A 27,777-nucleotide genomic window follows, 5' to 3' on the forward strand; every position below is an offset into this window, starting at 1 on the left:
TGGACTTCAGGCTCCCATCTCTAAAATGGAAGTGATACAGGCCCCTCACTCATTGTGATATTTGGGAAAGTGTTCGGCAAACTGGAAAGCAGCCTGGCAAATCAGAGTTACCGGAGCTTGAGGCTTTTCCTTGGCAGCTGATTCAGGGCACGTGACTGGACCTGCGTGACCCGCCCCACGCCACGTGAGGTCTTCTAGTTGTTTTTTTTTCAAGCTGCTTGGAGAATGAGCAGAGTCCTCCTCTGGCAATGGGAAATGGGGAATGAGTGGGGCCCAGCCTTGGTGGAAACTCTCACACACGCATGGACATTCACGAGTGTTTCCAGTGACTAAGGGCCACATGAAGCAGTTGGCTGGACCCTTCCTGAAACCTGTCCCAGAATGGCTTGGCCTGCAGCACTGCTCTGAACCTCCTCAGCCCCACTACCCCACTTCTATGGGGGTGAGCCCCTTCCCTGCACCCAGGGCAAGGGACCCAGGATACCTCTTTCGCTAAGCAGCAGGCAACACACAGGAGGTTCAGCATGTGAGGCAGTTTATTGACATTTACTTGCCCAGATGACTTTTCCTCACTGTTATGGGAGTTAAAAGAATTGAGGGGAAAGGGGATGTGTACAGATGAAGCCAAAAGGCACACACTGAATATGCCATGATGGGCTGAAAAGAGGTTGCTCTGAGACTGACAAGCCCCCCATTTCAGAGGCTAAGAAAGTTTGAGCCCAAGAACATGCACTCATGTAGCCAAATCCCTTCTGTCTGCCAGAGGAGAACCAGGCAAACCCTGGCCGGCCAGCCTGCCTGCTGGCTCTGCCACCAGGCATCTTCGGACCTGGCTGTCATGCTTGTGAGACCACTGACATCGCAGTAGCCATGGCGTCCTGACCTAAACAAACAGGGAAGGCCTGGCCTGACCCCATCTGTATGGCAGAGACAAAGGTGACTGATTAGCAGATCTGTGGTGCACAAGTGATGGGAGGGGCGGTGTGTGTCAGCATGAGATCACGACTCTAAAATGCAATGTAAATTCACAAGGTATGGGTCTGAAGGTTGGACATAATGATTAAGTATGGAAATGTCACTCAGAGCTGACCCAACTTCTGGACAGACAGACTTCTTGCACAGCCTCTGCACACAGGGTTTAGTCCCTGTGGCTCTAAACTGTCTCGGAAGCAGAAGGAAGAGGAAGTGGTAGGCTGCCCAGCTGGGGCCTGGGGACTGTCATGATTGTCCAGATATCTGTGGTCAGAGAGTGGCCCAGCCACCTCAGCCCTGACCCTGGGACGTCGGAGGGAACAGGACGTTGAGTCCCAGGAGGGCTCCCCGCCGAGGCCCCTGCCTCGCCCGCCTGGCTCTACAGGCCTCCTCTTCTATCGCTTCTTCTTTGCCTCCTTCTTGGGCCTCTTGCTGGCGGAAAGAGCAGCAGTCTTGGGCTTCCTCGTCACCTCCGCACTTCTGGGCTCAGAGGGCTCTGCCTCCTGCGTAGCAATAGAAAGGAGAGTCCTATTTAGACAAGTCAAGTCTGACACCAGCAAAACAAGGTCATGTCTGAAAGGAGCTTTACAAACTAAAGCACACTGGCCCAGAAACACCGGGGATAGGAACCATCATCGCTGGGACCCAGGAGCCTCAGACCTGAGGGACTGCCCCAGCCCCCAACCCAGGGAGCAGGGTGGTTCTCTGTGAAGAACAAAGGAAGATGCTCCAGAGCAGGAGGAAGGCTTTGGAGCCTTGGAGGCCTGGGTAGAATTTAAGCCCCTCCACATGCCAGCCAAGTGAACTGTGGGCAACTCACTTCCTCTTCTTGTGCCTTGGTTTACCCACCTGTGAAATGGAAATAGTGATGTAGTATGCTATGGAGGGCTGATGCGAGGAGGCCACCCAGGGGCTGGCTCCTCACAATGCCTACATCCCCACATACCAGGGGGTGAAGTGCCAGCTGCGGGGCAGACCCACTGCAGCTCGCTCTCCTTCTAGCCCTGTGGTCCTCTTCCTCCCACTCAACGCACAGCATGCCAGGGCTTGGAGGGGTAGAGAGTGCTGGCCCGCAGGTGGGCAACCACTACACTGTTCTGTGGGGCCTGGCGGAGGCAGCCGTCGGGGAGGGCAGAGGGCAGCCTTGGGGCAGAACTCCAGACTCTCCCTACAACCCAGGCAGCCCCAGTTTTTATATGTGTCCCGTTCCTTATAAGATTTGGTTTATACAAAGGCTCTACTGCTTTAAAAAAAAAAAAAAAAAAAAAAGGTTGAAAACCATAGACCCAGCCCTGGCCTTCACTGCACGGGTGAAGACAGTGGACTCCGGGGAAGGGACTCAGTGTGCCACAGCCACAAAGGCTCATGTCAGAGATGAATCTGGAAGTGACTCAGTCTTGTAGTGCTCCCTCCTCCCTCGGGAGATAAGTCCCAGTGTGCCTTGGTTGGGCAGGATGTTATAGTGAGGTGTGTCTGGCCTGGAGAATACTGACCACAGTCCCCGGGCGTCCTCTGGCCACAGGTGGACTTCACTTGGCTTCCAGCATTTATCTTTAAGAATTTGAGCCAACTGGTAATTTCCCATTCAACCTGGACTCCTAGCTTTTCCGGAAAACATTAAAGGCCTGGCAATGCCAGCCCCTAATCTCCTGGTAGAAGAAATGGACTGGGCAGTGGCTGACCCTTTATTCAAGTGCCCACACTCCCCAACGGCCCCAGCATGACAGAAACACAAAACGTTTCTCAGTACCTGTGTCCTTCTATTAAAAATGGGAAAATATAAAGCAGACTAAGAATACTAAGAAGGAGCACATTTCTGGAAGAGAAAATTATTTCCTCGGTTTAACTGGCCAACTCCCAGCTTCCAGCTTGCTTTGCTCTCTATCCTTCCCTGGCCTGTGCCTCAAGCCTCGGGCTGACCAAGGAGGCGTGGCCAGGGCTGGGAAGGGCAGCCCACACCTTCGTGGGGCCTACTCTAGAGGTCTCAGCTCCCTCTTATCAGCCATCACTGCTTCCACTCCACCCTGCCAGCGGAGACACTAGGGGGAAAGGCCCAGCCCAGTCCCAGTACCCACAGGTGATCCTCCCAAGATAACAAGGGGGCCAGCCCCTCCCCAGCCAGCTCCCTAATGGAAACACTGGGCTCCCCCAGCCTGTCAACTTGCACGGATACTTTAAACTTGGCCAAAGAAGGGAAAGAAAAAAAAAAAAAGGAAGAGAGAAAAAAGAAGAAAGCCCATTAGAAAGACAAACAAACAAAACCAAACCTCAGAGGAGCCAGCGTGTCAAGTGCACAGGCTGAGGGCTGCAGAGCGGAACAGCGAGGCTAGTGTTGAAGGCAAATCACAGGGCACGGTCTCTGGAGACCTTGGGAACTGGAAACTGTCCCCAGTGCACTACCTACGAGGCCGGGGAAACTAACTGGTCAGTCTCCCAGTGCCCTACACAAACAGGCCCTGATCGGGTGAATGGTTTACGCACAGGGAACTTGCCAAGCCTGCCAGGATCTCCAGAGCTCCCAACCCTCTAAACTCAAAAGCTAGGTGCCCCCTCTGGTTTCAGTAGGCCCCAGTGCAGAATCCACAGGGATGGTGACAACCACCTGCCAGCCACAGTGCTTCCCTCATTCCACCAACCCTTTCTTAGGGGCCTCATTCATTCTGGTCCCTCCCAGACCTCTCCTGAGACCTTTTCCTGATCCAGCTCTCTGTCAGCTGCCAGGGACTGGCCTCTTCCAGGTACCTCCAACTCCACTGTCCCAGACCAAGCATGGCGCCTTCTCTGGTAGGCCAGGCCCTTCTCCCCACTGTCCCAGTGACCCCACTACTCTCTCCTCCCAACTGTCCAGTCACCACATCCCGATGATTCGACCCCTTCTGCCTCTTGACATGGTCACTCTCTCTAGCACAAGTCCCAACTTCAGTTCTTCCACTGCTAACCAACCTCCCTGCTTTATGCCATGCCTCGTGCAGATACTCTCACCTTAAACCTTCCAGGGGCTCTCCATCTCCCACAGCCTAATGCCCCACACATGGCATGGCATCTAAGGAGGCCACATTTCCAGCTTCTTCTGGGCTTTTCTCCAGACCACACTGGGTCAGGTGCCAGGGCTTCCACTGGTCACCCCTAACAAGAGAAATACCCTTCTTAGCCACCCAGCAAACCCCTCCCTGTGGTTTGGCCCAGCCTAACACACTTCTGCTCGCCATCTAGCCTTCCTTCCCTGCTCCTCTATCTCCAGCAGGGCACATCCCTTCCTCCACCCCTACCTCCACTACTGAGGAACTGCAGAGTGCCACATCACACGTTACCACAGTTAAATGTTCTTGTGCTGGTCTCCCCTACTAGCTTGTGAACTCCTTGGGACAGCTTCAATTGTGAATGACTGAAGGAATGAAGAAAGAAAAGAAAAAGAAAAAAAAAAAGAAAAAAAGAAAAAGAAAAAGAAAAAGAAAAAAAGAAAAAAGAAAAAGAAAAAGAAAAAGAAAAAGAAAAAGAAAAAGAAAAGAAAGAAATGGAAGACCAAGCAACATCTTGGGATTGAAGTTATGGGAACTTCACTCTTATTTATCGTCATGAAAACAGAATACTTAAGGGCACCTGGCTGGTTTAGTCGGTGAAGCATGTGACTCTTGATCCTGGGGTTGTGAGTTTGAGCCCCACACTGGGTGTGGAGATTACTTAAATAAATAAATATCTACAAATATAAATACACACACACACACATATATATATGTACATATAAAAAACACTTAGGACTAGGTCTCAGTTTTCCCATGGGCACAGAGGACACAAGCAGATTTCAAACCCAATACACATTCCCTAAAGTATGGCTAGTCATAGCCACCAGTAATAACAAGAGCCACAACAGCTGCTACTGTTATTTACAGTGTGCCAGGCCCTGGGCTATGTGGCATGGACACATTTTAGCCTCGCAAAGTGTCATGACAAGTCCCACTGTACAGACAAACGAAGAAACGCTCAGAGAAGTTATGTGACTTGCCTAAGGAGTCAGGGGGTGAGCAGCAGAGGCAGGATGAGTCTGTCCTGTGTGTCCTAGGGACCTCAGGGCTGGGGACCAAGAATGAGTTAACTGTTAAGTCCACCCTCTATTTAGCAGCTCCTAGACCCACAGGCTGCACAGTTGACAGGAGAACAACAAGAACAGCTTGTTCTAGATTCTGCTGATGGGTTACTCAGACCCCTTGTTTGTGACTGAATTTCTGACAGGAGTCAGGAGAGTGGGTCAGGGCTCCTCGCGCCGGCTTTGTTCTTTATGGCTGAAAGTAGCTCTCTGTGGGTGTGTGTACATATTACAGCCATCGAGTCATCTGAATGTATTATCAGTCTCCTCCTCACCCCAGAACTCCTCCTCCCTTTCCCACCTCAGTTTCTGGCATCATCACTCATCCAGTTACCCAAGCTAGAAACCTCCAAGTCACTTCTGGGTTCTCGCCATTCCCTCGTGCCCCCATTTCCAGTGCACCCCCAGGCCCTGCACATTCTACTTTCCCAGGGGCTCTCGACTCGGCCCGGTCCTTCTGTACAGACAGTACTGCACCAGGCCAGACCCCATGGCCTCCCGCCTGCCCACCCTCACCGTGTCAGCCCCCAACACGTTCTTCCCACCATCCACCACGCAGATAGATGTTGGTCTAGTCTAAAACAACAGTCCTGACCATGTCTGTCTTCTGCCTTAAATGTGTTCCTGGTCCCCCTCTTCGTAGGAGGCAAATTCCAAGAGCTTCCTGGTGGCCTCCAGGGTCACTCCACTCAGTGCTGGCCCTGCCTCCTGGAATGCCCTCTCGTGCAGCCCACTGTCACTCCAAGCTACCAGCCCGCCAGTACTGGCCACATGCTTTGTTCCTTTTCCTGCTCTGCCAAGGCTCCCAGAAGTCCCCCTACTTACATGTACCCAGTGCGTACAGGTTCTGTGCCAGACACCACGGGGTAATGAAGAGAACACACGCCTAGCGACGCGCACCAAACACCCACTCACTAAGCTTCCATCACCCTAATGAGCCAGCCACTATAAGTCCATTTTACAAAGCAAAGAAACTGAGGCTGAGTCTCAGTGACTGATCCAGTAGGGTGCAGCCAAGTTCCCCCCAAGCTACAGGGAAGCAAAAGCAGCTCTTAAGCACATGATTCAGATGCTGGGTGGGGTCCTAGTCACGAAGAGCTATAGCTCCAAAATTTTAGCTAGCAGGAACGACTGAGTGATGGCTGCCTTTTAATTACTCTTCAAATGCATGTTGTTGGTACAAGCTAGGCAGACTCCTAGTACTAGAGCCCCACCTTTAAATCTGGGAACTCTGAGCCTCATCTGAAGCAAGTTTTAAGTTTCTTCAGCAATCACGCTGTCAGGAGTAAAAGAAAACCTCCCCCCCCCCACCCCCGCAGGTGGTTCCTGGCTCTACGGAGGCGCCAGTCCTCTGTGGACACAGGCCTCATCAATAATGAAGTAGTTCCACAGCTGCTTACGAGGCCAGAAAATTGCTGCTATTCATCAGATTCAAATAATCGAATCTGTGCCACAATGCATCAAATCCCTTCCGGCAGGGAAAGCACTCAGAATTTTATGATTTCCACTATACAGTTGAGTGTGGATTTAGTCTGATAAATCAGAACAAAGCACCATTCCATACAGACTGAAACCACTCTTTCCTCTCAAGTGGTCCAGGGAAAGAAAACCACAGTGCTACGTGCATAGATCCTCACACACCTTACCTCACTTGATCCCCAGGAACTCTGGGTTGGGTATGCATGCCCTCCTTCTATAGCGCAGGACACAGGCTTAGGGACACGAAAGGTGGGCCACACTCAGACCAGGTGTGCCTTTGTCCCAGGCCCTGGGCAGGGTGGGGTCTGAGACCTCGCAGAGGTGGAGCTAGCCCTGACCTTGAGAGGACAGGGCTAGCTGAAACAGGCAGTGGGGGAGGCCCTCCATGTGGGCTCAACAGGCGAATGAAGACACAGTGTCCGGGACGTGCCTGGCAGGCAAGAGAACGGTGATTACAGAGAACAGCCTCGGAGCTTATTCCAGACACAATTCAGCACGACTACAGGCCCTTCCCACTGGCTGGTCTGCGGCTCTTTGTGTGTCCGGCTGTCTCTCCCATGAGATGGTATACGTCTCAAAACTGTGTTTATACCATCACCCTGCCCACCACACAGCAATCTCTCCAGGAGGGCTCGTTAAGTAAAAAACACCCTGCCACCCAGTTCAACTGTGAACTACTCCCAAGGTTAAAAAAATACAGGGCAGAAACTGCAAAGTTAGTTCTACGAGCCTGTCTCCTAAGGTGTTGAGAGTAGGTATAATATACACTTGCCCGAGTTAATTATTTACTCTGGCAGCTTCAGACAGAGTTTTCCAAAAGGGTCCAGAACTTCTAGGCCACTGCTGGGAAGGCTCCATCCTTTCCAGGGTTCCAAAAGTGCAGAGCTTTCTGGCTGACAGTAACATCTATGTGGGCATCACACTGAAAGCCACCACTTTTCTATCAATTCTGTGAGTTCTCACTGGATCTCACTGGGCATCAGCTGTCTCTGCCTGGCAGCTTTGCCCTTTCTCTGTCCCATGTAGTTCTAGGGGGGGAGTCTCATTCACTGTGGCCACAGGTGTGGCCACTTAAACGTGGCCTGGCCAGAAATGGTACCCACTGCTCCTTCCCACCTGTGGGGCAAGGTGTAAGCATGTGGTCAAGCCAGAGGCCTTCCAGGGGACCTGGAAAGTGAGCATAGGCAGAGAGATGGCTTCTCTTGCTTGTGAATCATGAGCAATGAGGATGCAGCTGGGACTGCTGCAGCCACCTCCTGGACACGTGGCGAGGGCCTACAAAGGAGGCCAACGCTCACAGGAAAGCCAGGAGACTGAGACAGAGCCCTGAAGACCTTGTGAGCCTCTGAACCCAGCTGTGCCTTGAAACTCTCAGTTTTAAGAACCAATACAATTTCTTTCTGGAGAAACTGCTGGAGGTGAGTTTCAGAACTTTCAACAGAGAGTCCTCATGACTGCAAAAAGAGACTGTGATGGTCCACATCGAGACAGCAGGGTGCAAGTGAAGGTACCGGCCTCAGTGCTGACAGCAGTTGGGGAGATGTGACACATACATGTGGAGAGATGGGAACAGTCAGCAATCAAATTCTGTGATTCACTGCCGGATGAACCATTACTATCTGCTTCGTGAGTCGCTGAACTAAAAGTCAACACCCACTTGCTCAGGGTTAACTGGATCAACATTCTGTGTAGAAATGCATCCAAAAGAGACTGGGAGTAAGCTCCAACAGGCCTTTGGGGAAGGGGGGGGGAGAGAGGCTCACTACCTATATTTCCTCACCACCCACTCCTGAAACTCCTGGAATTTAGCTCCCACCTCATTAAAGTACCACACCTCACTCTCAGAACAGCTATAGCCTGTCTTCCCAGAAAATATGTCTGAGTGTAAAAACATCACATTTTTGTTCACAGTTTCAGGGAGCTTGCAGACTTCTGAAGCCTATCCAGGGACCCCCTAGGGATCTAGGAACTCTGTTAAACTTTGTTCTACTGCAGAACTCTGGAGGGCTGCTTTTCCTTGTCACACCACCTCCGTGGGGACCGGGTTGTACATGTGCTCTCTCAGACGACGGCAGTTTTCTGAGATACCGCAGTCCTCTCTGCCCACTGCTCTGCCCTGTCCTCTGTGAGCCACCAGAACAGAGACCCCAGCTTTGTCTGCACAGCACTACTGCTCCTTTGGGACATGGCCTGCCCTTCCACCCCGAAGAGATCACACCACAGGACTCTCCCCTCCCATCACACTGGCCCTCGCTGTCCCAAGGTGGGTCAGCTACAGTTCCTTCCCTGGACATTCTGGAACTGGGGCCAAGCAAGAAGGCAGCCTCCAGATGCCGCAGCTGAAAGACATAAACTCTAGAAGCTACTTTAGTAGCCATGTTTCATCTCACCGCAGAGACAGTGAGCAGAGGAAACAGGGCCCTGGTATAAGTGAAAGACAGGAGATAGGGAGGGGAGACCAAGGGGATGCAGATGGTGAGTGACAGGGTACCTGGTTCTCACCCCTTCCAGAGGCCCAGCTGCATCCCTGCTCTGGGACAGCATGTACATCTTTTCAGGATATCCACACTTCACAGAAACTACTTCAAGCAGGTTGGGAATGCCCCAAGCTCAGGCCTTTCTTGAATCCTAATTTCCCTTGAAAAGCTCAGTAATTCACTCTTAAGGTTTCAAGGAGTTAGCCATGTAGATATAATAATCCCCAGGTCTCTATCCCCAACTTCTCACTCGTTCTTTCCTTCCCATTCGGATGTCTTGCTATTATTTCAAACTTAATATAAAACTGAATATCACCTACCCTCCCAAAATTGGTCTGTGCTTCAGGGAAACAGTCTAAAGACTAGACCAGTGGCTGCATAATTGAATCACCTTGGCACTTCAAGAAAATACCAATGCAGGCTACAGTGAACAACAAAATCAGAATCTCTTTGGGAGCAACCCAGGCCTTTGGAAATCCCCCAGGCAGGTGAAGACAGATGGAGAATCATGGACCAGCTCAAGAACTCCCCAGGCTCTTGCTCACAGCAGACATCAACAATCAATTACTTTACCTGGAGCCTAGGAGCAGGCCCAGAACCCATTCACTGTGGCCACCACACACTCCACCAGACTTGGCATGAGAGATGACATGTATCTGCCATCCTAGGCTAGACAGAAATGGTGTAAGGATCTACTATCTCATATTTTAGGATCCAGCCGACAAGAAAATGCTTGGATTAAGTGTGGCTCAGGCCTCAATCAGGCTCACACAAATGTTTGTTTTCTCAGGTCTTGGTTTAATAAGGTGTTGACAAGAACACGTTCTCCTTTGGCTTAGCACTGGAAGGACTTTAGTTTTGATTTAGCAAACTGGTTCTTGCTCCCACTATGAAAAGAAGGGGGTGGGGTGGGAAGCATTTGTATGTGTTCCTTTTTTCTTCCCTGATTACCCCCAAAAGAGCTTTCAAATAATCTGCTAAGTATTGAAGTACTGAAGTCATAAACTAGTTGCAAAAAATCGGCTTACTGGAACAACAGGAAAGACATTCTTTTGCTTTTCAAAGGCTTTCCCATCATCTAGAGCCAAAAATATTATCTTCTGACCCAAAAAGCCACTAATAAACCTTGTTCCTATAGGCCAAGCAAAAGGGATGATTTTGCCCTAAGCGAACTGGCAAAGAGAGCAAGACTGTTCTCTGGGTCCTCCCACCCCCATTTCTACCCTCTTCTACCTCCTGGCACCCTCCATTTCAAGTGACACCTTCCACTTCCCTCCTGCCCTCAGGCTGCCCGAGGTTCCCACCAGCTATCCCCACAAGCACCCTTCCTCAAGACCTCCCTGGTCCCAAGTAAAATCTTCTTCTTTTCACCATTGCCATCCAAATTCCAAATCCCAGCTAGCTGCCAGGCTCAACCTCTGAACAGTCTCAGCACTCACCCTCTCTTCATGAGACTGTGCACAGAATATTGTGTTCCCTTCGGTGGATTGGGAATGTGGGGAGTAAGAGAAGATTGCCTTATGGGGGCACACTGAGGAAAGCCGGCAGTAGAATCCCTGCATAATTGGGGGCCATTTGTTGGCCTGATGTGCCAGTAAAAAGCTTAATTACCAGTACTGTAATTTTTGTTATTGATCCATTGAAAAGCTTTTAAAAAAAGTTAAAAACCATAAGCTTCAGTTATGAAGACAATTCACCTAGGTGAGCCTTATTCTGTTAAACTGAAAGATAAATTAAAACGAGACGTTATATACTATATTCATATTTCAAAAGATGAGGGAGGCTGTTGTCCCAAATTAACCTCTAAATGGCAGAGTGGGAGAGTGGGGGGAACAGGAACAGGCACACAGCTGAGCCCTTTGTCAACTCCTTGCCTTAAAATGCCTCAACTCACTGCACCACTAAGAGCCTCAAAGAGATGAGTAAAAGGCACCCCCTTTGCCTTGTTTGCTAAACTGACCCAGGCCTCTGTGCCCAGCCTGGAAGAGTTAAGAACACGACAGGAGGTGAGCAGCAACAATCCAAAAGGCCACACATCTCTGACTCTACATCTCTGCCTATAAAATAAAAACATTCATCACCTCCTTCCCTTGGGACTCTTAGTAGGCTTCATCAGTGGCCAATGACAGTAAAAATGTTTGTTATTTATAATACCCAATAGCATGCCATGTCTGTGAGGACAGAGCCCCAGAGCAGAGGGATTACATTTTTAGAGTGTGATACAATTGTGGGTGGAAAAACTCCAATCATGACCTCCTTCTCAAAGTACCAGAATAAGAAACGGAGATGGACAGAACCTTCAGAAGCCATGGGTCTGTCCATAGTCACCAAGGTTTCCTGGCCCTCACTGGCTGTGCCTCCCCGCCCACCCCATAAATGCTGCAGCTCATAAATAAATAAATAAATAAATACATACATACATACATACATACATAAAAATAAATAAATAAATGCATGCTGCAGCTCTTCGTGGCTGCAGCCCACAAAGAGCTGCAGCCCAGGTCTTCTGCTCATCTCATCCCAGATTCTTGCCCCAGAGACCTCAACCTCACTGCTCAGCTTCAATTACATCTCAACTCTCACAGTTGATCAGCATTTAGCCCAGACCCTCCTCCTGCTAGAGACCTGTGGATCCAACCACTTATGTGGCACAACCAACTGGTATCTTAAAGGCACCTATTTAAAACTGAACTCAGGACACCTGGGTGGCTCAGCAGTTGAGCGTCTGCCTTCAGCTCTGGGTGTGATCCTGGAATCCCAAGATCGAGTTCCACATCGGGCTTCCTGCATGGAGCCTGCTTGTCCCTCTGCCTATGTCTCTGCCTCTCTCTTGCTGTGTCTCTCATGAATAAAGAAAATCTTTCAAAAAATTAATAAATAAAACAACTCATTAGCATGCTTCTTCCCCAGCTCCACCCCAAGCTGCTCCTTTGCCAAGGCTCCCCATTGCATCAGTAAATCGCTGTAATCCTCCCGGCTACATGAGCAGGATCTCTGGGACACAGTCACCTCCAAGAAAAATGGATCTCCAGAATATACTATATGTTAAGTGAAAAGAGAAACATGGGAAACTGTATTTTTTTTAAGTTTTATTTATTTATTCACAAGAGACAGAGAAAGAGGCAGACACACACGCAGAGGGAGAAGCAGGCTCCATTCAGGGAGCCCAATGCAGGACTCGATCCTGGATCTCCAGGATCATGCCCTGGGCCAAAGGCAGCGCTAAACCGCTAAACCAAGAGCCACTTGGGCTGCCCTGGGAAACTGTATTTATTTAATAGTATGCCATCTTTTATGCATCAAAAGGGAGAATGTTTATATATATACATACGTATGTATATCCACACCACACACACATATATGCATTTGCTCATGTTTTAATAAAAAACAAAAGAATCAAAATAATAAAAATTATTACTTATGGAGTAAGGAAGGAACTAAGGTGGAGGATATTGAGATTAAAGGAGACTTCTGTTTCTAAAGACAAGTGTATCTTGTATCATTTTGAACTTTGGGAAATATTATACATAAATTTCTACATAATTTTTAATTAAATCAAAACAGAAACAAATCCTTAAAAATTCAAAATAAGTTGAAGCAAGTTAGCCTAACTGTATATCACAATGGGAATATAACTATATGAAGAAAAGAATTACTAAACCCAGTATTCTGACCATACATTCCTACTGGGGCATATTTTTAAGGCCAGAAAGAACCACAAAGAAACCTTATATTTCATTTTGAGTCTTACTGTCAGTAGTAAAAAACAATGTAGTTATTTTTAAATTATAATATATTTTAAGTGTATGGAATAGAGTCAACATAAAAAAAACCCTGCTATCTTTAGGCAAGTCTACTTGCAAGGTTGGCCCTTGGCTGGCACCAGGAAAACTGGATTCTGGGTGGTTCTCACAATTCCTAGAACTGGTAAGAGTAACTCACTGCACCTAAACCAAACAATATGGTTTATGCCGAATACCGGCTTTCCTTCTGGAAGCCTGGAGTTCTGGTCCATAAGCAGAGGGTGCTTGTATGACCCATCTCTAAGAAAAGTCCTAGGCAATGAGCCTCAAATGAACTTCCCTGGTGACATTATTTCACACAACTTGATGAGGCTCCCATTGAGACCATTTGAGCACAAAAAAAATCTAAAAACATATCAAATATATAAAAATATATATTCAAGGGGTACCTGGGTGACTTAGTCGGTTAAGGGCCTGACACTTGGTTTTGGCTAAGGTCATGATCTCAGGGTGATGAGATCAAGCCCTGCATCTGACTCATGCCCAGCACAGAGTCTGCTAAGACTCTCTCTCCCTCTCCCCCTGCCCCACTCCCCTGTGCCCATGCACACATGCATACTCTTTCTCTCTTAAATAAATCTTAAAAAAAAAAAAAGAAACCGATATAAGTAAATATATATATATATGTTCAAAATGATGTGAAAATCAAAGCTTCATTGGTCAAGATTGGAGAGTCCAAGCTCACTGTTCTGAGTATCAATAAAGGGGGAAAAAAACAAGCATTTATCCAGCCTTTACTATGAACAGCATTTCAGAATAACCATATAGGCAATGAGGAAAAAGTCTTCATTGAAGAATTCCAGCTAATAAATTCAGAAGGAAATAATGAAGCCCAGCAATGGATGCTGAAAACACAAGAAAGACTGGTGGGAAATTTTGAATAGAGGGATCAGCTCACACCACCTAAACCCACTGATCAATCCCAGCATCTCTAAATGTATGATAAGCAGACACCACATGCACATTGGTGACACATAGCAGCAAGTCCACAGCGCCAGCTATGAGGTGTTCTCACCAAATAACCTGATCTGAGTTGACTCAAGCAACTAGACTGAATTTCCTATTGATAGGAAATATAGGGAACAGAGAAACATGTTAAATGACACCACACAGAGGCAATCAGCTAAATCCTGGATGTGGATACTATAGATGACAATGACCTGCTTTCCCCCAACAAATCAATGTCATGAGAAAAGGGAGGGTAGTGGAAGGAGTATGCTACAGAATAAAAAGACCTACAGAATAAAGTCAAAACAACAAAAAGCCAAGAATAAAGTCAAAACAACAAAAAGCCAATCTGATCATGTCAGTCTCTTACTTAAAATCCTCTGGGCCCCACTCACTCTTCTAGCTGCAACTCTCATCATGTCCTTCTGTGCTCTGGCCAGTCACCTTCACTAAGTTACTTGAAGTAGACTCCATGCAAATGCAGTTCAGTTCCCCTGCCCCAAGGTTAAGACCAGGTCCTCCCCACCTTGATATGCAACCTCACAGTGCCCTGGGCTTCTCATGGAAACATGCATATTTGCTTCATATCTGCCCTTCTCTCAAGGACTTGAAGCTGCATGAGGATGGACAGACTGACATGTAGTAAGGAGTAAATAAAAATTTGCTTAACGTGTGAACAAATAAAGTGTTGGTCACATAGTTCAATGCCACTAGGCAGGAATTTGGCATAGTCCCAACTGATCTTCTTTGCCATGGTATCTATTTTTAGTACCTAGAACCCAGTCTGAGGAGCAGAGGCTCACAGGGAAGGACTTACCACCTCATGGGACTTGGGAACAGGTACAATGATGGCCAGCACACAGATGAGCTGGAAGATGGCCCCCAGGAAGAGTCCGTACCGCAGCAGGTTCTCTAGGAAAGTGGGCTCAGGCACCTCGGGAGGTGAGAAGTCCAGGTCGGAGGCCATGGCCTCGGCCACCAGCTGCCTGTGGTCTCCTCTGATTCACCACTTTCCAGAGCCAACTTCTAAACACAAAGGTTAAGTGTCATGTTTCTACAACTGGCTTTTAAACGCTTCCACTTGCACAAACATACACATACTTGCAAGAATATATAAAGCAAACACAGTGAGATATTAACAGTCCTTGAATCAAGTGGACATGGACAGTCATTGGACTATTCTTTCAACTTTTTTTCTATATTTGAAATTTTTCTAAATACAAAGTTAGGATTAAAAAAACAACAACAACAAAAAAAAAAACAAAAAGGGATCCCTGGGTGGCGCAGCGGTTTGGCGCCTGCCTTTGGCCCAGGGCGCGATCCTGGAGACCCGGGATCGAATCCCACGTCGGGCTCCCGGTGCATGGAGCCTGCTTCTCCCTCTGCCTGTGTCTCTGCCTCTCTCCCTCTCTGTGTGTGACTATCATAAATAAATAAAAATTTAAAAATAAATAAATAAATAAACAAACAAATAAATACAAAGTTAGGAAAAATAAGTAAAGGCAAACATTTCAACAAAAGTCTCTAATCAACACACATTTGAAGGCCTGCTATGTTTCAGGTTTTCGTTCATTTGTTCGCTTATTCACCCAGTTATTCATTCAACAAATACCTGCTGAACACCAAGCACTGAAGAGAGAGCAAAAAAGACAAATCCCTGCTATCTTGGGGCCTACATCTCAGGGCAGAGGCTGACAACCTCTGCCAAATGTGCTGTGCCAGCTAGTGACAACTGTTTTGAATAAAACTTATGAAGGGCATTGTTTTATTTTGAATAGGGTGTCAAGAGGGGCTCTCTGAAGAGATGGGAATTGAGTGGCAGGGGTACGAAGTGTGAGAGTGAGCCACTGGAACATCTGAAACAGGCATATCCAGGCAGAGAGAAAAGAAAGTGTAGAGGCCCTGGGGCAGGAAATGAGTTCAAAATAGCCATAGAAGAGTGCTCAAGAAGGAGGAAAGATCAGGGAGGAATGTGGGCTGACCCACTAGGTCATTTCTGGATTGACTGAAGCCACTGAGGGGTTCTGAGGAGAGAGATGACATTATCTGACTTACATTTTAAAGGGTGAGGTAAGGGGGCTACTGACAGTAATCCAAGTAAGAGATGCTGGGCACATGAATGACAGGGGCAGGAGTGGCCAGTGGTAGCAGGTCTAGCTTTAGCCAGCCTCTCCTTTCACCACGGCCCCCACTCCTAATACCCTGGTCGAGCTGAAAGAACTGCCTGTAGTTCTCCAAGAGCATGGGCTCTTTCAAAATCCTGGGCCTCTGCCCAGGCTGCAAACTCTGCCAAGAATGCCCTTTTCCATTCTGACTGCTTGGTGAAGCCCCTACTCAACCTCTAAGGCTGAGCTCAAGTGTCACCTCCCCAGCATGCCTTCTTTATTGCTGTCCTCCTGCCCTGGTATGACCAAATTCTTCCCCTCTACCACAGTACCCACAAGTGGCCTCCTCTGCCCACCCCAACAAGAAAGGGGCAAACTGGGGCACCTGAGTGGCTCAGTCAGTTAAGTGGCTGCCTTCTGCTCAGGGCATGATCCCAGGGTCCTGGGATTAAGCTCTGCATCGGGCTCCCTGCTCAGGGAGTCTGCTTTTCCCTATGCCCCACCCCGCCCCCCACTCATGCTCTCTTTCTCTCAAATAAATAAAATCTTTAAAAAAAAGGGGGGGGGGGCAAACTGACTTTGGAACCAAGCCCACCTGACTCCAAAGCCCTCTGTTTTTTCAGAGAGGTGTGCCACAATGCAATTTCCTGCTAAATTTGAGCTGTCCAGGGACACCTGGGTGGCTCAGTGGTTGAGCATCTGCCTTTTGGCTCAGGGCGTGATCCCAGAGTCCTGGGATTGAGTCCCACATTGGGCTCCCTACATGGATTCTGCTTTTCCCTCTGCCTATGTCTCTGCCTCTCTCTCTCTGTGTCTCTCATGAATAAATAAATCTTAAAAAAAAATTTTTTTTGAGCTGTTCAATATGGTGGCCATGAGCCACATGTGGTTGAGAGCTGAAATACAGCTGGTCCAAACTAAGAAGGTTGTTAAATTAATTATGCACGCAAGTTAGGACATAGGAGGAACATAAAATGTACAATATCTCATTAATGATTTTTTTTTTTAAAATTTATGATAGTCATACAGAGAGAGAGAGAGAGGCAGAGACATAGGCAGAGGGAGAAGCAGGCTCCATGCACCGGGAGCCCGACGTGGGATTCGATCCCGGGTCTCCAGGATCGCGCCCTGGGCCAAAGACAGGCGCCAAACCGCTGCGCCACCCAGGGATCCCTCATTAATGATTTTTTATATTGATTACATGTTGAAATGATATACTAGATTAAGTTGTATTATTAATTTCACCTGATCTTTAAAAACAAAATCGGAGGATTTACTTTCTGATTTCCAAACTTACTAGGAAGCTACAGAAAGCAAAATAGTATTGTACTGAGATAAGGATATAGACTAATGAAATAGAGAACTGAGAAATAAATCCTCACACACACAGTCAACTGATTTTCAAATAAGGGTGCCAGCATCATTCAATGTGGAAGAACAGTCTTTTCAACACATAGTTCTGTGAAAACTGCACATCTACATGCAAAATAATGAGGCTGGAACCTTATACCATATACAAAGATGTACGCAAAAATGAATCAAAGAGCTAAACTTAAGGGACACTTGGGTGGCTCAGCGGTTGAGTGTCTGTCTTTGGCTCAGGTTGTGATCTGAGAGTCCTGGGATCCAGTCCCACATCAGGCTTCCTGCATGGAGCTTGCTTCTCCCTCTGCCTATGTCTCTGCCTCTCTCTGTGTCTCTCATGAATAAATAAATAAAATCTTAAAAAAAAAAATTTAAACTCAAGAGCTCAAACTATAAAACTCCCAGAAGAAAACACAGGGAAAAATCTTCATGAAATTGGATTTGACAATGATTTCTTACATGGGACACCAAAAGCACAGGCAACAAAATAAAAAAGAACAAAAAAAAGGCAACAAAATAAAAAAGAATTGGACTTCATCAGGATGAATTTAAAAATTGGTATACCCAAAGACACTATACACTATCAAGAGGGTGAAAATACAAACTAGAAAACAATTTGGTCGTTTCTCAAAAAGTTAAGCACAGAATTACCATATGATAGGGCAACTGCACTCCTAGGTATATACCCCCAAAGAGCAGAGAGCAGGGGCTTGAACAGATACAACATGTACACCAGTGTTCAGAGGTGCATTCACAACAGCCAAAAGATGGAAACAACCAAGAGCCCATCAACAGATGAATGGATCAATAAAATGTGGGGCATATATACAAAGGAATACTATTTGGCTATCAAAAGGAGTGAAATTCTGACACCTGCTAAAACATGGATGAGCCCTGATGATGCTAAGTAAAATAAGCCAGACGCAAAAGGGCAAATGTTGTTTGATGCCACTTGTAAGAGGTACCTAGATAGGCAAAGAAACTATAAACTAGAAAGAGCCAGAAACTAGGAGATAGGTTAGCAGACTGCTTCTCGGCCTTTTGACTAAGATCAAGTGTGGAGATAGGTTAGCAGAGGTTGGGGGGTGGGAAACAGGACTTAGTTTTTAATGGGGACAGAGTTTCAGTTTGGGATGCTGAAAGACTTCTGGAGATAGTAATGATGGTTAGACACCCCTGTGAATGCCACTGAATACACTTAAAAATGGTTAAAATGGAAAAAAAAATGGTTAAAACGGTAAATTTTGTTATATACATTTTACCACAATGAAAAAAAATTATTTTTTTTTTAAGATTTTATTTATTTATTCATGAGAGACAAAATGAGAGAGAGAGAGGCAGAGACACAGGCAGAAGGAGAAGCAGGCTCCGTGAAGGGAGCCCGTCCATGGGACTCAATCCCAGGACCCCAGGATCACGCCCTGGGCTGAAGGCAGACACTCAACTGCTGAGCCACCCAGGCGCCCCTTTTTTCTACTTTTTACACGTGGCTACTAGAAAATGTAAAATTACACATGGGGCCTGCATTGTATTCCCCGCATAACCCTGGGCTAAAGAGAAGTTTCTAGGATCTTTCACTGCTTTGCACCATCATCAGAGTAGTGACTAAAGGATAGTAAAGTGACCTTCTCAGTAAGTAGAGTGGGACTTATGCAAATAAGTACTGTGTCCCTTTTGACCTGGACACTTAGGAAGGTTACATGCCTGTGCCAACAGGGTGGCTACTTTCACATCATTTCTGCTTTCTTTGGGAGTCACCTTCCAAGCCTGAGGGCCCTTTTAAAATCCTCAGAGCTGGCAGATCTTCATCTTCTCAGGAAGGATTTGACTTCTGGAAAGAACCCAACATCATCTGGTTCCAAGTGTGGTGAATCAGGTGGGGCCTCAAGCTCAGGAATACCATTTTTGGTCAAATACAAGGTATGACGCTCAGACACAGGCAGATTGTTTGGGGTGGCTCATGAACTGGCCCTGAAGTGAATTCCAGGGCAGCCACGAGAACAGCTTCTCTGGAGGAAATGTGCAGCCCTGCCAGGGCACCATCATGTGAACACCAAGGTATAAGAAGGCGCTCTCATTTTTTTCAGTTGCAGCTCACAAACTATACATTTTTTGAAAATTTTTAAAAATATTTTATTTATTTGAGACAAAGAGCATGAGCAGGGGAAAGAGCAGAGGGAGAGGGATAAACAGACTCCTTGCTGAGTGTGGGTCATGCAGGGCTTGATCCCATGGCCCTGAGATCACAACCTGAGCAGAAATCAAGAGTTGGAGGTTTAACCGACTAAGCCACCCAGGAACCCCTAAAGTACGCATTTTTAAAAATGCCCTTGGTCCCAAGCTTCATGCTGTTAACAAGCCTATTGAATTTATCAATACTTAGATTAACTAGTGTTACTAACAGCAACACTGTTATGAACATTTGAAATACAAAAAAACTGGGCCTGGGCATGGGGGCAAAAAGCCTGATTCTATCAGCAAGTAGCTACACTTTGGAGTCTTGATATTCTCATGAGCCAAACAATAATATCTATTCAAAGCAATAATGCATTTAAGCTTTTTAGTGGCAATCAGGCCATATATAACAAGAGCCATAAAAGTGATTATATCCTTTGACTGAATAACTCATTTCCTAGAATTTACAGTAAGGAAACAATTCAAAACAAGAAAAAAGGCTTCAGGTACAAAAAAATTCACAGTAGTGCTATTCATGATAGTGAAAAACAGGAAGCAACTGAAGTGTCCAACAATAAAGAGTCAGTTAACCCAATTACTGCACATCATGGCATATTCCCCCTTAAGATGGCAAATATAAACGATGCATATCAGGTCAGTGGAAAGTCTTGGCGAAATAACATTCGCTGAAGAGACAACAATCACAGGAACACTGTGACTGCAACCATGTATGAACTGATTTTGTTGGCCAAAGATCAAAAAAGGCTAGGAAGATGTGAATCGTCACTGTTCAAGCAAAGGCTTCTATATAGGATGGCGTAGATGTAATGGGAGGGTGACTGTGAAAAAATCTGCTTGACACAGATTATGTATGCTTTAGAATGCTTACCTAGTTTTCTCTACACCCCTGTGCTTGACTTCCCAGCCTTCCTGCCAGTGTTTCTGGGTCTTCAATTCCTGAGTACAGAAGTCACATGAGTCCTACTCATCCTTCAGATCTCAAGTGGGAGGCGGTTGCCCTCAGCCTCCCTGTGCCTGTGCCAGGCTGTCGCCCCGCTGCCCCCCCACCCCCCCACCATGGTTGCAGCAGCAACAAGCAATCCTTTGACAGCTGTGCACCACACCTCGCAGCATCTGGTTCAAGTCGCAACCACCTGGGGAGGTGGGTTTTACTAACAAAGACAAGGAAACTGGGAGAGGTTATGTGCCCTGCCCAGGGACCAGGTGGCTGATGAATGGTAAAGTCAAGCTTCAAACTGATTGGCTCCTCCACTCCAGAGCTTGAGAGCTTCCCCATTAGGTCGGTGGTTTTCAAAATGCAGGCAGTGACCCATCAGTGAGTCGTGGAAACCACTTAGGGGGCTGCAAGAAGCATTTTTTCCTTAACTTCATTAGCTAACACTTGATTTAAATAAATGACAATAGAAAATATCACATTAGTGGGGCGCCTGGGTGGCTCAGTGGGTTAAGCGCCTGACTCTTCATTTCAGCTCAGGCCATGAGCTCAGGGAAGTGAAATGGAGCCCTGCATGAGGCTCTGCACTGTGAGTACAGAGCCTCCCTAAGGATTCTCTCTCTCTCTGTCCCTGCCCTCCTTCCATCCACTGGTATAGGTGGGGGGTAGAGGGAGGAAGGAAGGAAGGAAGGAAGGAAGGAAGGAAGGGAGGAAGGAAGGGAGGAAGAAAGAGAAAGAGGAAGGAAGGAAGGAAGGAAGGAAGGAAGGAAGGAAGGAAGGAAGGAAGAAAGAAAGAAAGAAAGAAAGAAAGAAAGAAAGAGAAAGAAAGAAATCACATTAGGAAGGAAGGAAAAAAAATCCCATTAGTAAGGGTCAGTATTGTATCCTGAAGCTTTTTTTCAGTTACATCTATTTACATCCAAGTATGTGTGTTCTGAGCCAAAATTCAAACATATTTCTTATTATTTGAGAAATAAGGAGTCTGGAGACTAATGTTTTTTCTTGGTCCACTCTAAGGCCCTGGACAGCAAGGGCCCTGGGCCCACCCCGAGTTTGTTCCAGGGCCTGACTCAGATATTTGGTGAATGATGAAGCCTCTGCCTGTATCCCACCTGGAAAGCAAGAACAGAAGCCTCAACCGCCTCATTTAACAATGAGGAGTAGGAGTGGAGAAGCATGGGGCTTGCCTAGGCTTTCCCAGTGAGTCGAGGCAGAGCTATCCTGCAGTGTCTCTAGCCTACAGTGCACCAGACTTGCTTTAAGAGCAGAGGTTTTCTTTTTTTAAAAGAGCCTTTATTTTTTTTAAGATTTTTTTAAAATTTATTCAGAGAGAGAGAGAGAGAGAGAGGCATAGACACAGGCAGAGGGAGAAGCAGGCTCCATGCAGGGACGTGGGACTTCATCTCGGGTCCCCAGGATTACACCCCGGGCTGCAGGCGGTGCTAAACCGCTGAGCCACCAGGGCTGCCCAAGCAGAGGTTTTCATACACTGGGGAAATCTCATACCCCTGCCAGAATTTAATAAAAAATACTTACTCATCTATTACCAAACATAACAAATAATTTCATAAGGTTATTAAAATCCTTGAGGCTCACCCATGAATGCCAGACACTAGTGGTCTGAGACATTCATTCATTGGATACATATTTATTGAGCACCTACTGTGTGTCAAGGGTTATTCTAACTTCTGCCACGGAGTTCTCATCCAAATGGGGGTACTCACACACACATACACATGGAGTATAATGTCAGAGTTGGGTATTATGGGAAAATATAAAGGAGTATGATTTGATATGAGATGGTGAGGGAAGGGCCTCTTTGAGAAGGTAACATTTCAGCAGAGCCAAAAAGAAAGCACAGGAAAAGTCATTTAAATACCCACTGGAGGAACAGTGGGAATAAGGTCTTGAAGCAGGAATGAGCTTTATGATCAAGAAGAACAAGAAAGGAAACAAGCCGTGTAGGGCCAGGAGGCCACTATAAAGCCTTTTGGTTTCTCCCCTGAGTAAAAGGGAAGACTCTTGAAGGTACTTAGCAAAGAAGATGGCAGGGTCTGACTCATTTTTAAATGGTCCCTCTGGCTACCCTGTTGAGAAAAGACTGCAGGGGTACAAGAGTGGGACCTGGGACTGTGGAGACCAGTCAGGCAGGAGGCTGCTGAAACAGTCAAAAAGACATGCCTGCACCCAGGTGGCAGCAGTAGGGGATGATAAGTTCTGAGGATATGGATATATTTTGCAGAGAGCTAATGGCACTGCTGAAGTAAAATCCGAAAGAAAGAAGTTAAACATAATCCCTGAAGGTCAAAGGGATTGAAGGTCAAAGGGATCATATTCTGTATGATACTGTAATGGTGAATAGAAGATATTAAGGATTTGTCAAAACCCACAGAACTTTACAACACAAAGAATAAAATTTAATGTATGCAAATGTTAAAAAAAAAATCATTTCAGAGGTCAAAGTATCCCAGGATGGTACAAAGAATGTGACATTCTGAATCTAAATGTATTACAAATGTATTAAATAACTTCACAGGGCTGGGGTGGGGGCAGGACGTGTGTGGCCCAGCCTCTCAGTTAAGTCTTTGTCTTCAGCTTGGTCAAGATCCCAGGGTCCAGACCGGGGAATCTGCTTCTGCCCCTCCCCCACTGCTCCCCCTGCTCATGTGCATGTGCTCCCTCCCTTCCTCCCTCTCTCAAATGAGTAAAATCTCTACAAAAATAGTAGTTGAAAGGAGAGGGGTGGCTATCAGGTGCCAACCTAGTTAACTATGAAAATGAGTGGAGTTTGTAGGACTGAAGGTAAAAGGAAGTACACATGTACAGTACACTCTACCTGATAGTTACTTCCCACAGGCGACAGAGGTTAACAATTTTGAAAACACTATATATGTATACTGAAATTGAACTGAGTAAATGGATGGTAGATGGTGGGAGTTAGATTAGTCACAGATGGAGTAGGAAGTTACAGATAAGCCAGAGGAGGCTAGAATGATCCATGTGGAATTGATGAGAGTTGCAGATATCTCTAGGAACTCATATTTAGCTTAATATAGATACAGGTGGCAACACAGGGAAGTATTTATAGATATGTGTATATATACAGGTTAGTATACACACATCTGTCTCTTGCACTGAGGACCTAGAAGCATGGGCATCCCAGTAGCAATGATCACACCTAACAACCAGGTCTTGGCATTTAATACATTCTCCAATAAAAGGAACCAAGGCTCCGAAGAAATGGTTAATTCTAGGACTGAGGCACGAAATATACAAGATGAGCCTGAGCAGAAAATGTTAAAAAAAAAAAAAAAAAAAAAAACCACCCACAAAACAAAAAACACATTTGCTGGGACATGTCAAAGGGATAGAGTGCCCAATGGCCAAAGCTGGAACAGTGTGAGCAATAAAATACAGTACTACTGGATTATAACCCAAAGTATGAAAATAAGTATCTGAGCCCATACTGATCTAAATCATTGAACAGGTAAATAAATAAATATAGGAGAGCTGACAAATTTCCCATGGAGAATTCCACATAATTTATGTAGATACTCCGCCTTTAAGTGTGGAGCATGATTCCACATTCTTAAGTGCGGGCCGTACAAAATGACTTTATTCCAAGAGTACATGGGAAAGGGGAGAAAAGGAAGAAATTTTACAGTGGAAAAACTCGACTACCCCAAGCTAGTGATCCAAGGTTAACATCAACAGTGACAATTTATACTAATAGCATGTACCCTTGATGTGATGAGAATGGTACTTTACCTCTGTGGTTTTCTGCCCCCAAACTCCCAACTCCCAACTAATCATGCGAAAATACATCAGACAAATCTCAACTGAGGATCATTTTACTCAAAACTGCCAAGTTGCTCTAACAAGCAAAGTCTGGGAAACCATCAAAGCCAAGAGGAACCTTAAAGAGACGCGACTAGGGGATCCCTGGGTGGCTCGGCGGTTAGCGCCGCCTTCAGTCCAGGGCGTGATCCTGGAGGCCCGGGATCCAGTCCCACGTCGGATTCCCTGCATGGAGCCTGCTTCTCCCTCTGCCTGGGTCTCTCATGAATAAATAAAATCTTAAAAAGAGAGAGAGAGAGAGAGAGAGACGCGACTAAATGTAATGTATCCTGGACAGGATCCTGGAGCAGATAAAGGACACTGGGGGAGGGTCCCGAGATGGGAGTTCTGCATGGGGCTCCCAGGGGGGAGCCTGCTTCTCCCTCCCTCTATGTTTCTGCCTCTTGAATAAATAAAATCTTTTTATTTTTTTTAAAAGCACATTGGGGACTGGGGGATCCCCGGGTGGCGCAGCGGTTTAGCGCCTGCCTGCAGCCCAGGGCGTGTGATCCCAGAGTCCCGGGATCGAGTCCCACGTCGGGCTCCCTGCGTGGAGCCTGCTTCTCCCTCCTCCTGTGTCTCTGCCTCTCTGTCTCTCGTGAATAAATAAAGTCTTTAAAAAACACAAATAAAAGGACATCGGGGGACGCTGAGCAAAAGCGAATAAAGCACGGACGTTAGCTAAGATCAACTAAGATCAACACTGGTTCATTACAATAAACATGCACTGCGCACTTAAGCGCTTCGCCTTCCCCATCTCATTTAATCCTCACCACAAGCCTATGCGCCCATTTTACAAAGGAGGAAACTGAGAACCGAGGAGACCACCAGAGAAGGCCCACGACGACACAGCACTTGGGAGCCCACTCTGGAGTCCAACTCCGGCCAGACTGACCCCGGGGCGGGGGCTGCCGCTGCCGCTGCCGCTCCGCAGGTGGGAGGGAGCGCCCGGCTCCGGCCCGGGCTCCGAGCGAACGCGCCGGGCGGCACCGGGCGAGGCCTCGCCCCCCCAGGGACTCCAATTCCCTCCCGCAAGTAACTTCCTGCGAGCGCCCCGGGAAGTTATTCTCGCCGCGCGCACGGCGTCCCCGGGCCCGGCCGAGCCGCGCCGCCGGGGGCACCCGGGCCGCGGCGCCCGAGCCCAACCCGGCGTCCGCTCCCGCCGCCCCGCGACCCCGCCCCGCCCCGCCCCGACGCCCGAGCCCGAGCCCGAGCCCCAGCCCGGGCCCCGCCGCCGCCGCCGCGCTGCCGCACTCACCTCCCGCGCCGCCCGGCCGCTCCCCCGGAAGTGGTTCCCGCCGCAGATCCCGGAAGTGACGCATTAGCAACCCGCGGGTCAAGCTCCGCCCGCGTTGCTAGGGTTCCGGCCTTTGTCCCGACTCGGGGGGTTTGAGCGGGAGGGGGGCCTGGGGCTGCGGGAACAGACCTCCCCGGTGTTTCAAAGCCCCTTTGTGTCTGAGCCCATTTCAGCAGACGGTTAGTAACGTCTACAGGCGCTTTCATTCTATGGTAGACCCTGAGCTAGGAGCCTGCAAAGAGGGGACGCAAATAAGAATTCTCAGCGTCCAGACGGAAGCGCATTATTAGGATTCGTTCCAGGCCTTCACCCCGGGCGGGCTGGGGCGGGGGCGGGGGCGGGGGGCGGGGGCGGGGGGGGGGGCTGGGGTACAGCGCGCGGCCCTTGATCTCCGAGTCGTGGGCACAGAATGTACTTGAGAAAAAAACCCAGAAAATTAACAGTGCCATACTCTGTGCTCTGTGTTAGTTACCGGAGATACAGTGAAATTGTGAAATAATAAACGTTACTGCTTTAAGCTCCTATTTTCAGGGTCCTTTGCCATGCAACATAGAGAACTCCCACCCGGCAGCTCGCAGAGGAGGGGTTGGAGGGTAGAGATCCAAAAAAGAACTGAAACCTAATCTTACCCCCAAGGAGCTCACTCTTAGGGGCACCTGGTGGCTCAGTGGTTGAGCATCTGCCTTTGGCTCAGGTCATGATCCTGGGATCCCGGGATCGAATCCCGCATCGAGCTCCCTGCATGGAGCCTGCTTCTCCCTCTGCCTGTGTCTCTGCCTCTCTCTCTGTGTTTCTCTCATGAATAAAGTCTTAAAAAAAAAAAAAAAAAAAGCTCACTCTTAGAGGATACTAAAATAATTATAATTCAGACAACGTCTACTAACTCCATGCTATGTGAGGTGGAATGGAAGATAGAAAATGTAGCATTCATTTATTCATTCAGCAGATAATTATGGAGTTTCTGCCCTGGATCATGTACTATGGAACTGGGAAGACGGTGGCTGGCAGGTGGGTCCCACCCTCACTGTGCTTACAGAGTAGGAATTCATGTCTGACACCTCCATTAGTCAATCACACAGAGAAATGTATATGAATCAGGAGATGTGTTGGGAAGGAGGGGAAACCATGAGAAAATAAGGTAGGAGATACAATCAAGATAGGGTGATCAGGGAAGGCCTCTCTGTGAAGGTAACATTTAAACTAAGAAAAGAAGAATGAATAGCATTTTGCCAGGCAAGGAGGGGGAGGAAACCGCATGGTGGGAGGTGGAAAGGCTGTGGGAAAGGCTTGGGGCATAAGAAGGGAAGAGAAGCTCAAGCCTGAAGGGTACAGGAATGTAGAATAAGAGTCGGTACTTGCCCTTAAAGGGACTCACTGTGGAATGGTGATGAGGAGGGTCATGGGAGACAGACCCTCTCTGTCTTATGTGTTGAATTATATCTCCTCCCAAAAACAGCTATGTTGGAGGGGCCCCTGAGTGGCTTAGTCAGTTAAGCATCTGCCTTCAGCTCAGGTCATGATCTCAGGGTCCTAGGATGGAGCCCTGCATCAGGTTTCCTGCTCAGTGGGAAACGTGCTTCTCCATCTCCCTCTGCTGCTACTACCCCCTGCTTATGCTCTCTCACTCTCTCTGTTAAATAAGTAAATAAAAATCTTAAAAATAAATAAATAAAATTGGATGGGAATAGAAAGCTACGTCTTCTGCCTAAAAAAAAAAAAAAAAAAAGGTTATGTTGGAGTCCCAATCCTTAGTAGCTCAGAATATAATCATACATAAAGGTATGATTTTTTTTATAGAGGTAATCAAGTTAAAATTAGGTGATTGGGGCAGCCTGGGTTGCTCACTGGTTTAGCACCGCCTTCTGCTCAGGGCGTGATCCTGGAGACCTGGGATCGAGTCCCAAGTCAGGCTCCCTGCACGGAGCCTGCTTCTCCCTCTGCTTGTGTCTCTGCCTCTCTCTGTGTCTCTCATGAATAAATAAATAGAATATTAAAAATAAAAAATAAAATGAGGTGATTAATATGGGCACTAATCTGACTGGTGTCCTTATTTAAAGGGGAAATTTGGGCATAGATCTCCACCCAGGGAGCATGACATGTGAAGATAAAGGTGGAGATCAGCATGATGCTTCTACACACCAAGTAATAACAAAGATTGCCAGCAAACCACTGGAAGCTAAGCGAAAGCCATGAAGCTGATTCTTCCTCACAACCCTCAGCTTTGATTTCAGATTCCTAGTCTCCAGAGCTGTGAAAAAATAAATATCTGTTGTTTAAGCC

General features: G+C 47.3%; 1 protein-coding gene and 1 long non-coding RNA gene across 14 annotated transcripts; one reads left to right on the forward strand and one right to left on the reverse strand.

Moving 5' to 3' along the window:
- Positions 1 to 518: 518 nt before the first annotated feature.
- On the reverse strand, positions 519 to 26,281 carry MANBAL (mannosidase beta like). Of its 13 annotated transcripts, none has more exons than XM_072735894.1 (5): positions 26,127 to 26,281; positions 25,459 to 25,729; positions 24,280 to 24,439; positions 14,581 to 14,789; positions 519 to 1,475 (listed from the first exon to the last, which is right to left on the reverse strand). In XM_072735894.1, exons 4-5 carry the CDS (start codon positions 14,728 to 14,730, stop codon positions 1,368 to 1,370), a joined length of 258 nt encoding a protein of 85 aa, XP_072591995.1. In that variant the 5' UTR covers positions 14,731 to 14,789; positions 24,280 to 24,439; positions 25,459 to 25,729; positions 26,127 to 26,281; the 3' UTR covers positions 519 to 1,367. The 13 variants fall into 13 exon arrangements, with proteins under 13 accessions (XP_072591995.1, XP_072591990.1, XP_072591992.1 ...); XM_072735889.1 differs by lacking the exons at positions 25,459 to 25,729; positions 26,127 to 26,281 and adding exons at positions 20,298 to 20,365; positions 24,974 to 25,130; XM_072735891.1 differs by lacking the exon at positions 24,280 to 24,439 and having other exon boundaries at positions 26,127 to 26,193.
- On the forward strand, positions 25,636 to 27,634 carry LOC140595362 (uncharacterized). The gene is made up of 3 exons (XR_011996917.1): positions 25,636 to 25,676; positions 26,444 to 26,505; positions 27,555 to 27,634. It is a non-coding gene; the product is annotated as an uncharacterized lncRNA (long non-coding RNA).
- The last annotated feature ends 143 nt before the right edge of the window (positions 27,635 to 27,777 follow it).

The sequence above is a fragment of the Vulpes vulpes genome, chromosome 14, assembly GCF_048418805.1.
Source record: "Vulpes vulpes isolate BD-2025 chromosome 14, VulVul3, whole genome shotgun sequence".
NCBI lineage: Eukaryota > Metazoa > Chordata > Mammalia > Carnivora > Canidae > Vulpes > Vulpes vulpes.